At 41.1% G+C, this 13,602-nt stretch overlaps 1 protein-coding gene across 3 annotated transcripts in view; it reads left to right on the forward strand.

Moving 5' to 3' along the window:
* The window catches only part of CD80 (CD80 molecule), a 28,889-nt gene that overhangs the window by 10,957 nt on the left and 4,330 nt on the right, over positions 1–13,602 (forward strand). For 2 of the 3 annotated variants that reach the window (XM_008982372.5, NM_001257221.1), the window contains 3 exons: positions 3,299–3,616; positions 6,311–6,595; positions 12,734–12,829. In XM_008982372.5, coding sequence (XP_008980620.1) covers positions 3,299–3,616; positions 6,311–6,595; positions 12,734–12,829 — 699 coding nt within the window. Of the gene's footprint in view, positions 1–3,298; positions 3,617–6,310; positions 6,596–12,733; positions 13,246–13,602 lie in introns of those variants that run through there. The other variant, XM_008982370.5, reaches the window with a different exon arrangement.

Here is a 13,602-nt window from a genome sequence, read left to right on the forward strand (position 1 = left end):
TGGGGTGTTGGACTGGATTGGATGTGGAAGCAGCACTCAGTGGTATATGTGAGTGGAAACATAAGGCAGTTTGCTTGTCAGTATATCAGTAGGTATATCAAAGGTGTAATGTGGCTGCTAATATACTGAATTCAACTTTAGGCTGCAAACATAGATTTAAGTAAAGGAGGTGACAACCCAGTTGTACTTTGAGCCAATCACACAGTGGATGTCTGGAATGTTAGATTTAGTGAACTCTGCAGTCTCAAAAAAATATACACACAAACCAAACTGTGTAGTGAGGAAAGTGAGGGTACTCACTTTCAGTTCATCAGTAAGGAACAGGTGCAGATGGGAACCCACAGAACTATCTGAGAGAGGCCATAACTATCCTCAGATATCTGCAAGTCTTGTTATGTAAGAAGAATGAGATGTGTTTTGTAATGCATGTAGAAGCTAGAGGAAAACAGACTTCAACATAAAGCAAAGCACAAGTTCCTCAATCAAATTGTCCAAAGATGAAATTAAAAGCCTTAGAAGTTAGTAAATGCCCCACTCCCTTGGAGAAAGGAGAATGGGATTCATATGTGTGTGTCTGGGCACTGAATCACATTATGTACTTGCCATAAATTATCTCATTTAATCCTCATAATAAGCAATGTGAAGATTGGGGCTCAGAGAAGTTAAGTAAGTTGCTTAAGGTCATACAACTACCCCGAATTTTATTGAATACAAAAAGGCCATGTTCTTTCTACAGCAACAACCAGCAGCCTCTAGGCAGGGATGTTAGCAGGGAGCACTTAATCATGACCGCCTTTAAGGTCTTAGGCAGTCCTGAGAGCTTCAAATTGTAAGTCACTCAAGTGAAAAGAGGAGGAATCAGGATGTGTATTAAGGTGACAGATGAAGGTTTTATTCCTGTGCTAAGCCTGTGAAGCCCAGGAATTAGCACAGGAATAAAACCTTCATATGTCACCTTAATACAGATGAAGATCTGAGTCTTTAGCTCACTCAATCTGGATAAAATTTATCCTTCAATTCTCCCATGGTTAAATGCAGTTCTGTAGTTTAAATGAACGTGTGTACACGTGCATATCTGTGTCTCTGTGTGTGTTGTTGTACCACATGATTGTGGGGAGAGAGGCTGTGGGAAAAACACAAGGGAAAAGGCCGTGAGCATCAGAGACTAGGTCTTTATATTGAAATTCTTCCATATTTCTCAAGGCAGTAGTGGCTGAAAATTACCTAACCAAGTGACTAGGGAACACAGCCAGGAAGGAGGCCTTCTGTAAGTGGGAATTCATGAATAATGAAGATTGATTATATTTCCCTACCTATTTAAAGTATGGCCCTCTTTTTTCTTCTTAATTGACCCCATCTCCTGCCCTCATTCTTCCTCATGACTGCAGAATCACAGGCCCTTGGAATCTTACGCCGACCTGCCCTGTCCTAGGCTTCCTGAACCTTTCAATCTCTCAGCTGCCTTAGCTGCAAAATTGGGGAAATAATACATATCTCATGGGGTTGTTGGGAGATTAAATGAAATAGCCCCTGTCCCCTCCATAGAGCCACCACAGAAGAAGCAAGAAAAGGAGATAGTATGAAGAGTAATTCAATATAGGCCATCTATACAGAGGTGGGCTGTCCTCCACCACCGCTATGCCCAGTACCTTGGTCAGGATTGACTTCTCTTGGGCATGGTACTGCATTACGTAAAGCAAATAAGAAGTAATAGGGCCGGGTGCTGTGGCTTATGCCTGTAATCCCAGCACTTTGGGATAACCTGAGGTCAGGAGTTCAAGACCAGCCTGGCCAACATGGCAAAACCCTGTCTCAACTGAAAAAAAAAAAAGACAAAAATTAGCTGCATGCAGTGACAGGCACCTGTAATCCCAGCTACTCGGGAGGCTGAGGCAGGAAAATGGTTTGAACCCAGGAGGTGGAGGTTGCAGTCAGCCAAGATTGTACCATTGCACTCCAGCCTGGGAGACAGAGTAAGACTCTGTCTCAAAAAAAAAAAAAAAAAAAAAAAAAAAGAAGAAGAAGAAGAAATAATAGGATTAGAAATTGCCTCTCTGGGAGAAGGCTCATATGTTCCAAAATCCTTCATGCCATTGGAAAATCCTCTAGAAAAAGTAATGGGATAGGTTATGTTATAATGATTGGTCCATGAGTTCCCTTTTAGTGATTTGTCTTCTCTGTTTTTGAAACCAAATTTTTTTTTTATGCATTGGAGGTGCAACTGCTAAAGAAAACACTATTTAGGTTCCTCAAAAAATTAAAAATAGAACTACCATATGACCCCAAAATTCCATATATGCATAAGAATTGAAAGCAGGGTCTTGAAGAGACAATCGCACACCCATGTTCACAGCAACATTATTCACAGTAGCCAGGAGGTGGGAAGCAAGCCAAATGTTCATCGACAAATCAATGAGCAAACAAAATGTGGTGTGTGTGTGTAATATTATTCATTATCATTATGATCATATCATCACCATTCCTTACAAAGGAAGGAAACCCTGTCATGCTACAACATGAATGAACCTTGAGTGCATCATGCTAAGTGAAATAAGCCAGTCATAAATAGACAGTTACTATATATAATTCAATTTCTGTGAGGTATCTAAAGTAGCCTAAATTTATACAAACAGAATGGCAATTGCCAGAGGCTGACGGGAGACGGGGAAAGGGGAGTTGTTTAATGGGCATAGAGTTTCAGATTTGCAAAATGAAAATTTATAGAGATCTGTTTCACAACAATGTGAATATACTTAACACCACTGAACTGTACACTTAAAAATTAGTAAGATGATACATTTTATGCTATGTGTTTGCTTTGAGATGGAATTTCACTCCTGTTGCCCAGGCTGGAGTGCAATGGTGTGATTTTGGCTCACTGTAACCTCTACCTCCCAGGTTCAAGCGATTTCCTGCCTCAGCCTCCCTAGTAGCTGGGCTTACAGGTGCTGGCCAGCATGCTCAGCTAAATTTTTGCATTTTTAGTAGAGCCAGGGTTTCACCATGTTGGCCAGACTGGTCTCAAACTCCTGACCTCAAGTGCACTACCTGCCTTGGTCTCCTAAAGTGCTGGGATTATAGGCATGAGCCACCGTGCCGACCTGTTATGTGTTTTTTACCACAATTTAAAAAAAAGAAGAGAAAAAAAGCATTGAGGACCCAAAAAAATCAAACTGGATTGATGCTTAGTCACTAGACACAACATCCTAAGTTCTGTTACTGCAAACTTTGGATTCCTGACCATGCAGGAATCTATATTTAATAAACATACAATCTTGTTCTGTTTGCCTCTCCATAGGTGTTATCCAGGTGACCAAGGGAGTGAAAGAAATGGCAACGCTGTCCTGTGGTCACAATGTTTCTGTTGAAGAGCTGGCACAAACTCGCATCTACTGGCAAAAGGAGAAGCAAATGGTGCTGACTATGATGTCTGGGAACATGAATATATGGCCCAAGTACAAGAACCGGACCATCTTTGACATCACTAATAACCTATCCATTGTGATCCTGGCTCTGCGCCCATCTGATCAGGGCACATACGAGTGTGTTGTTCTGAAGTATGAAAAAGATGCTTTCAAGCGGGAACACCTGGCTGAAGTGATGCTATCGGTCAAAGGTTGGTGGGATTTTCAGACTTTAGGCCAGCAGATTCTTAATGCCTTCAAAGACACATGGCTATTGATTTAGGTGAAAACTGTACCAAAGAGGGACGTAATCTCACTTCATTTCTTGGGGTTAAGACTAGTTGTACGATAAATCCTACCTAACTTGTTTCTCAAGATGTCCTGGTAATATCTGTTAACTTGCATTTCTTGTTCTTTGACAATCCAAGTTCATAACAACCATCCTGGGGCACTGTAATGACCTAAAGAGCCTCTCAATCACCAAGGGGCATCTTCGATTTGATGTAGCCTTTCTACTAACTGCACTTGACCCAGCAATATATGCCTGTAAAAGCATGCTGAAAATGTAACAGGGCTGGGCATGGTGGCTTAGGCCTGTAATCCCAAAACTTTGGGAGGCCATTTGAGGATGGATCATTTGAGCCGAGTTCAAGATCAGTTTGGGCAACATAGTGAGACCCTGTCTCTACAAAATATTTAAAAATTAGCTGGGTGCCAGGTGTGGTGGTACATGCCTGTAGTCTCAGCTACTTGGGAGGCTGAGGTGGGAGGATGGCTTGAGCCTGGAAGGTCGAGTTTGCAGTGAGCTGGGATCATGTCACTGCACTCCAACCTAGGTGACAGAACAAGACCCTGTCTTTAAAAAAAAAAAAATAGAAAAACCCAGGCCAGGTGCGGTGGCTCATGCCTGTAATCCCAGCACTTTGGGAGGCCCAGGCGGGTGAATCACTTGAGGCCATGAGTTCAAGACCAGCCTGGTCAACATGGTGAAACCCCGTCTCTACTAAAAATACAAAAAATTAGCTGGGCACGGTGGCACGTGCCTGTAATCCCAGCTACTCAGGAGGCTGAGGCAGGAGAATTGCCTGAACCCAGGAGGTGGAGGTTGTGGTGAGCCGAGATCACGCCACTGCACTCCAGCCTGGGTAACAAGAGCGAAACTCCGTCTCAAAAATCAATCAATCAATCAATCAGTAGCACATCTGCTATCAAAATAATAAAAAAATTGAAATGAATTCAAATAAATTTATTCAAATAAATTTCAATTATATTTTCAAATGAAAATATCATTAATGTGGTTCACAGTTTTTCTTCTCACCTAAAATAAAGAGCTTTGTCCATGGTCTTAAAACAGAATAACGAGAGGGGAAAACCCATCCAGAAATAAATATACAAAGTTAAAGATACTGGTCCTGGGTGTTTTTTTTGGGGGGTGGTGGTGTTGGTGAGAATCAGTAGAAGCAAAAGCTCATGACTATAGTTCAATGCCTGCCCCTGACTCAGATGCACACAATGTCTCTTCAAAAGGCAGGTCCCAGGCTTGCAAATTAGGCAGCATCTTCGTTTCTTCAAGATCTCCTCTCCCTGACCAGATTTATGTTCTCTCTCTCCCCCTAACTAGACCCTTTCCAAACGAAAGTTCTATGTTAGGCAAAGCCTTCTCTATTTTTGTATTGAGTTTAGGTAGCCAGGGAGGAGAGGGCAATGTTCAAAGGATAAGGCCAGAAAGGAAGACAAGAGAAACCATTCTCAGGAGCAAAGCCGCAGGCCCCTTATGTAAAAGACAACCTTTACAATGCACAGAAATGCTAACCACAAATTTAGGGTAGTGATAACCTTAGATAAGGGAAAGAGAGGGACAGGATAGGTGACACCATACCAGCAGATTCACCTAAGTTACTGCCAGTATTTTGTGTCTCAAGTTGGAGGATGGGTTTACAGGTGTTCACTATAGTTTAATAAATAAATAGCTAACATAGAAGAAAGCCACCTGTGTACCTCACGTAATCAGGAAGAAAGGAAGAAAAGAGAAGAAAAGGAAAGAAAAGAAAGAAAGGCAAGGACAAGAAAAGACAAGCTCTGCTGTCAGATTTGAATTCTGCCATTACTAGTTGGTTATAATTTCTCTAAACCTGTTTGAATACTTATAAAATGGAAATCATACTAGGTTAAATCATGTAAAATTATTGATCTTTGGCCTTTTTTGATCTACAACTTACCTCTCTAGGGTTTCTATGAAGACAAAATGAGATAAGATCCAGAACTAACAAACAAGAGCTCAGTAAATGTCTATTACTTTCCTCTTCATCTCTTAACAACTGCAAGCACTCTGGCAATGTTTATTCACATGAAGCCACTTCTCCTTTCTCTAATAAGTGCCCTCCTATCTCCATCAAAAGTGGTAAAGAATTGATATAACTAATTTAAATCAAAGTTAGTCTTTGGATTATATATAACTATTAATGATTAATGGGAAGTTGCAAATTATATCTCATTTTATCGTTCTTATTTGTTTTGTTTTTTTGAGACCGAGTCTTGCTCTTTTGCCCAGGCTGGAGTGAAGTGGTGTGATCTCAGCTTACTGCAACCTCCAATCCCCGAGTTCAAGCGATTCTCCTGCCTCAGCCTCCTGACTAGCTGGGATTACAGGCGCCTGCCACTACACCTGGTTAATTTTTGTATTTTTAGTAGAGACAAGGTTTTGCCATGTTGACTTGGCCAGTCTCGAACTCCTGAGCTCAGGTGATCCACCTGCCTTGCCTTCCCAAAGTATTAGGATTACAGGTGTGAGCCATTGTGCCTGGCCTTTATCATTCCTATTAAAGCTAGAAAATTATTTAAAAATAAACCTCTACACACATAGGTTTATAATTATATGTAATTATATATTCTTGTTCTTTCTTTAGCTGACTTCCCTCCACCTACTATAACTGACTTTGAAATCCCAACTTCTTCTGACATTAGAAGGCTAATTTGCTCAACCTCTGGAGGTTTTCCAGAGCCTCACCTCTCCTGGTTGGAAAATGGAGAAGAATTAAATGCCATCAACACATCCGTTTCCCAAGATCCTGAAACTGAGCTCTATACTATTAGCAGCAAACTGGATTTCAATATGACAACCAACCACAGCTTCATGTGTCTGATTAAGTATGGACATTTAAAAGTGAATCAGATCTTCAACTGGAGAACATGTAAGTGACATTGTTCTGGGGAGTTTCTACTATAGAGAATCTAAGAAGACAATATAGTCATGTGTCAGTTAATGATGGGAATGCATTTTCAGAAATGCATCATTAGGCAATTCTGTCACTGTCGGAACATCAGAGTGTACGTACATAAACCTAGATGGTATAGCCAACTGCACACCTAGGCTACATGGTACAGCCTAGTACTCTGAGGCTATACACCTGTACAGCATGTTACTGCATTGAATACACAGGCAGTTGTAACACAGTATTTGTACATCTAACTATATGTAAACATAGAAAAGGTACAGTAAAAATACGGTATTATAATTTTATGGAATACCACTGTTGCCCAGGCTGGAGTACAGTGGTGCAATCTCAGCTAACTGCAACCTCTGCCTCCCAGGTACAAACAATTCTCCTGACTCAGCCTCCTGAGTAGCTGGCATTACAGGCACGAGCCGCTGCACCTGGCTAATTTTTTTGTTTTTAGTAATATGCCATTTTTATGTGGCATATTACTGTAACTCAGCCAGACATATTTTAGAATTATCATATTTACTTTGATAGTATTTTATAGTATTTTTAGATACACAAATAACATGTTATTATGACTTATTAAAGTCACTGTGAGGCTGGCCACAGTGGCTCACGCCTGTAATCCCAGCACTTTGGGAGGCTGAAGTGGGAGGATCACTTGAGCCCAGGAGTTCAAGACCAGCCTGGGAAGCATGATGAAACAGTCTCTACAAAAAAATTTAAAAATTAGCCAGGCTTGGTGGCACACACATGTAGTCCCAGGTACTCAGGAGGCTGAGGTGGGTAGCTCACTTGAGCCCAGGTGTTCAAAGCTGCAGTGAGCTATGATCATGCCCTGCACTCCAGCCTGGGCAACAGAGTGAGACAGTCTCTAAAAGGAATAAATAAAACAATTTAAAATAAACTTAAAAAATAAAGTCACTGTGCAAGGTGTGATGTTACTAATTTTATTTTTTTAATAAGTATTCTAAAATTTATATATCCTAATAACCACTATCCATCAAGCATTCACCTTAAATATTTATTGTAACAATATTGTGATTGAAAGCATTAAAATGTGCCCTTTGAAACTGCCCTTAGGGATTTGGTACTTTCTTGTAGGGCATGCTACCCACATGGTTCCATGGTGCCAAACAATTATTTTTTGTCTGGGTTAATGTGCTTTTAAAGTACTACTGGTTTCTAAAGCAAGTCTGTCTTCTGTTGAAGACAATGCCTGAAAAGAGGTCATTTCAGGGCAAATATTTTAGCCTACTGGTAGTAAACTTAGAGAACTCCCTTTCCTCAAGAGGTGAAGCCATTTGAAAATATACAATGAAAAAGTTGGGTTTATATGAATATATGCATCATAAGCCTATGATGGCTTAAGATGGCTTACAGGTGAACTCAGATGTTCGAAATATTAATACTTGTTTAAACTGTATGGTTGATCACACAGAGGACCACAGGTCTCTCTCCCTGCCCCGACCCCATTTTCAAGGATAGGTTTTGTGACTGTATAGTAAGAAACAATACACTGAGTTTGATATACAGTTGCAGATGAGTATAGTACAATATATAATAGCATGTCTTCTTCATGACTTAACTTGTAGTTGAGAAGTTGAGAATTTATTTTAGATGGTCTAGCAATTCATGCTAGTATATGATTTACTCTAGATCTTTCGGTCTGACAGCAGATTCTTTATTTTCCTCAATGAGATAAAACTTCCTGGGAAAATTAGTTTAAATAAAAACCAAACTCTGACATGACTTTATTGATACTCCAAACTTACCAGTCTCAGTCATCTTTTACGTATGGTAAAAATTTTACTAAAATGAGGCTTGAATCATAAACATAGTTTAAGTCTCTATTTTTACTTTCTTGTTATAGTATTATTTAACCAGTTTTACATTATTCTGATTGAAGGTAGAAAGCAGGACAGAGTACTGATTATTAAATCAATAATACTAGCTTGAATTGCATTTTGATGTGGACTTTTTTTCCTTTTTTTTGAGATGGAGTCTCACTCTGTCACCCAGGCTGGAGTGCAGTGGTGCAATCTCAGCTCACTGCAACCTCCGCCTCCCGGGTTCAAACAATTCTCTTGACTCAGCCTCCTGAGTAGCTGGCATTATAGGTGGGTGCCACCACACCTGGCTAATTTTTTTGTGTTTTTAGTAGAAACCGGGTTTCACTATGTTGGTCAGGCTGGCCTTGAACTCCTGACCTTGTTATCCACCCGCCTCGGCCTCCCAAAGTGCTGGATTACAGGTGTGAATGACTGCACCTGGCTGACATTATTTATGTTGGAATATGGATATATGCGGGCAGGGATTGGCAAAATTTTTCTGAATAGAGCCAGACAGTAAATATTTTAAGCTTTGTAGTCACACAGTCTCTGTTGCAACAATTCATCTCTGCTGGTTGTAGCACAAAAACAGCCACAGGTAAGACATAAATGAATGACATGGCTGTGTTCCAACAAATTTCTTTGTTTTTGAGACAGACTTTCACTCTTGTTGCCCAGACTGGAGTGCAGTGGTGCAGTCTCAGTTCACTCCAACCTCCACCTCCTGGGTTCAAATGATTCTCCTGCCTCAGCCTCCCTAAGTTGCTGGGATTACAGGTGCCTGCCATCATGCCCAGCTAATTTTTGTATTTTTTTGGTAGAGATGGGGTTTCACCACATTGGCCAGGCTGGTCTCGAACTTCTGAACTCAGGTGATCCACTTGCCTTGGCCTCCCAAAGTGCTGGGATTACAGGCGTGAGCCATCATGCCCAGCCACAAAATTTCATTTTTAAAAACAGGTGGCAGGACAGGTTTGGCCCATGTGCTATAGTTTGCCAACTTAAGGGTTTTTGTCTTTGTGATTGGAGAGGTTTAGGGTATAAATATCTCAAATCTCATTAATTGGACTGTGTGGGGATTATTTAGAATAAGAGTCAAAAGCAACTAATGCATTTATGGGATGTCAAGGGCTGACTGCACAAACAAATATACATTAAGTTCATAGAAATGTTATAGGTCAATGTGAGTACAGCGTTGATGTGTAAATGTATCAGCCTGTTTTCATGCTGCTGATAGAGACATACCTGAGACTGGGCAATTTACAAAAGAGGTTTAGACTCATAGTACCACGCAGCTGAGGAGGCCTCACAATCATGGCAGAAGGCAAGGAGGAGCAAGTCACGTCTTATATGGATGGCAGCAGACAAAAAGAGAGCTTGTATAGGGAAACTCCTGTTTATAAAACTATCAGATCTCATGAGACTCATTCACTATCATGAGGACAGTACAGGAAAGACCTGCCCCATAATTCAGTCACCTCCCACTGGGTTCCTCCCATGACATGTGGGAATTGTGGGAGTTATAATTCAAGATGACATTTGGGTGGGGACACAGCCAAATCACAACAATAACTGATCTGAAAAAAAAAAGGCCCAAATGTTATTAATTAAGCAGATTGGACATATGATTCTTTTTAGTGTAGTTCTACCAAATTTGTTTTCCCTTGATAAACTGGAAGGGGATAAATCTAGGAGAGCTGTACTCATGGTATCTAATAAGCTACATGTGCAGATGCCCTCACACAGCTGTGCACCTTGGATTCTGGATCTGCCTCTGTTACCAGGTTTCTTGCAGGTATCACGACAGAGCTGGCTTGACACTACTGAGGTCTCCCTCATTCCCTCACACATATACTCTCTCTGGGTTGAAAGAGACTTGTGGATGGGTGTGGAGTGGAAGCCAGGAATCAGCTGAAGCCTGTGAAACTTCTAGACTCCTGGGATAACAGCATTGGCTTCTTTGCTATTTTTTGTGTCATTCTAGTCTGTAGAGGTCAGCTCTGGTAATCACTTGATGTCTCCATGCGATCTGGTGTTTTAGGAGAAAAAAGAAAAACCAATTCTCCCTAGTCTTTAAGTGGTAGGTACACTATGATAAAATATGTGTAGATTAGAATGATTACTGTGATACCAATGTGCAGGAGTTAGTAGAGCCTAGGAAACCTGAAGCAAAGAGACCAGTTTGTAGGCTACTTACTGGGAGATGAGAAAAATCTCAACTAAGGCAGTTGCTGCAAGAGATTTGGGAAAAAGCAGTAAGTTCCAGAGATATTCTGAATATAGAACAGAAAATACATGGGAGCCTACTGGGAAATGAGCACAAAGAAAATATCACAGTCTTACTTGGGTAACTAAATGGTATTGTTATTATCTGAAATGGGAGATACAGGTGGTAGGTAGATGTGATTTGGAAAACGTGTAGTAAATTCAGCCTTAATCAGGTGGAGATGCTGGCATCCATCCAATATACAAATTTAGAAATCAGATGACATTTCTTTTTTTTTTTCCTTTTTTGGAGATATCTCACTCTGTCACCCAGGCTAGAGTGCAGCGGTGTGATCTCAGCTGATTGCAACCTCTACCTCACTGGTTTAAGCAATTCTCCTGCTTCAGCCTTGTGAGTAGCTGGGATTGTAGGCACACGCTACCACACCCTGATAATTTTTTGTATTTTTAGTAGAGACGGAGTTTCACCATGTTGGCCAGGCTGGTCTTGAACTCCTGACTTCAGGTGATCTGCCCACCTTGGCCTCCCAAAGTGCCAGAACTACAGGTGTGAGCCACTGTGCCTGGCCTCAAATGGCATTTCAAGTCTCGGGTGTGGAGGATATCACCCAGGAAGCCTGGGGCCAGTGAGGGCCAAATGGGACCACAAACAGAACCATGGGAACAACAATAATTAGAGGACAAAAAAAGGAAGAAAAGCCTTGGAAGAAAAGCTTTCAGAGAAAACTGAATGCAACACACAGAAACAGAAGGATATGGTAACATAGAAGTGCAAGAAGAGTCAAACTAGCCAAATGCTGATGAGAAGTCCAATAAGCAAAAGAATAAAACTAGACCAGGCATAGTGGCTCATGCCTGTAATCCCAGCACTTTGGGAGGCCGAGGTGGGTGGATCACCTGGGTCAGGAGTCCAAGACCAGCCTGACCAACATGGGGAAATCCCATCTCTACTAAAAATACCAAAATTAGCCGGGCGTGGTGGCATGCCCCTGTAATCCCAGCTACTTGGGAGGCTGACACAGGAGAACTGCTTGAACTCAGGAGGCAGAGGTTGTAGTGAGCTGAGATTGCACCACTGCACTCCAGCCTGGCCTGGGCAACAGAGTGAGACTCCATATCAAAAAAAATAAAAAATAAATAAAACTTGCCACTATGTTTGGCAATCAGAAAAGTAAAAACAGTAAGTTAGTAAATATTCACTTATTTGTCAGCCATTTCAGAGAAACTAGAAGATGAGCTGCTATAATTTGTGTCCCTGTCCCTTTTCCAGATGTTGCTGCTAACTATTCCTCAAAGCAGCTGAAGAATAGTGTAGCTGCTGCTCCTAATCTGGAGGATGAACCAGCAGCACCACATCCACCAACACCTTTCTTTTCCCCACCCTCATCCTTCCTTGGGTACTTCTTGTGCTCTCTGTGGGACTGAAACTACAGCTGATAATCTTCAGAGCTCTCTTCTAGGATGGTCCCACTTAATACCAAGCTATATCCACACTTAGTTTTTTGCCAGACGTGTTCTGCATTTCCAGGCTAGAGGGTGAAAAACCTGTATCTGAAAGTGAATGCAAAGTGGCTCCTGTAGCTTTAGGGCAGCTACTGTGAGGTAAGGGTGTGTGTGTATGTGTGGAGAGAGAATATGCTAAGACAAAGGAAGAAGGCATGACAGAGCTAGAGACAGAAAAATAAAGTATACCTAGAACACAACATCAACCAATTAGTAGTAATACATAGTTATAATCAGCTATAAAAGTGAAATATGACAAGATGGTTTTTAAAAGACTTTCTTAGAGTCTTCCTTAGGTCTACTTAATTTAGTAAATGCAGACATTCAAAGTGTCTCTTTCAGTTTTAATATATCTGACATCTGAATATTAGTTGCCCACAAGTATGCACCTGATTGAAGAATTATGCAAGAAGAATGCTAGCAGCTGCATACTGGAGAGCTTACCAGGCAAAGAATACTCCACAGTTGCATCAGTAGAAAAGGCACAGAATGAGTATCAGGCAGTAGGAAACACATTACAGCTGACATTATTCTTTTCCCTCCATAGCCAAGCCCGAGCATTTTCCTGATACCTCGCTCCCATCCTGGGCCATTACGCTAATATCATTAAGCGGAATTTTTGTGCTTTGCTGCCTGACCTTCTGTAAGTACTATCACACTATCATCCTGATTTCAATTCTGGAAGACCAAAGTCTTGTTAGTATGGTTCAGCATCTCTCTGAGGTTTTAGCCTATTCTTTTCTCATGTTTATAGCAAGTCTATGGAAACATTTGTATCTCCTTTACTTGTCTAAGCAAGTTCTGTTCATTCACTGGACATTTTCTGGACACCTCCTATGTGTGTGGCACTCTACTAGGCACTGGAATTACAAAGACAAGAAGTCACCGCCCTCAAGACACATTCTAGTTTAGTCCATTTATTTTTTTCCTAACTTTATATATTTTTGGAGACTGAGGTTTGCTATTTGAAAATGTTCTGAGGCTAAACGATATTCTATTGTTTGTGTGTTTTTTTAAAGGCTAGTTGATTTGGCAGGTAAGTTGTTATGAACCCCTTAGTGAATTCCAACTTCATGGCCACCATCCTGCTGTTATTCTAATTTTGATTTGGAGTTAGAAAAAAGGCAAACTGACAAATTTTGGGGCCAAGAATAATCTTCTTGGAGGAGGGCAGGATGCACTAACACAGTTGAGAAACTACATGGCTACAAGTAATCTTCCCAATTCTCAGTTCTTAGGTTGGGCGCAGTGGCTCACGCCTATAACCCCAGCACTTTGGGAGGCCAAGGCAGGTGGATTACTTAAGGTCAGGAGTTCGAGACCAACCTGGCCAACATGGTGAAAACCCATCTCTAATAAAACTACAAAAATTAGCTGGGCATGGTGGCATGTACCTGTAGTCCCAGCTACTCAGGA

Source organism: Callithrix jacchus, chromosome 15 (assembly GCF_049354715.1).
Source record: "Callithrix jacchus isolate 240 chromosome 15, calJac240_pri, whole genome shotgun sequence".
Taxonomy (NCBI): domain Eukaryota; kingdom Metazoa; phylum Chordata; class Mammalia; order Primates; family Cebidae; genus Callithrix; species Callithrix jacchus.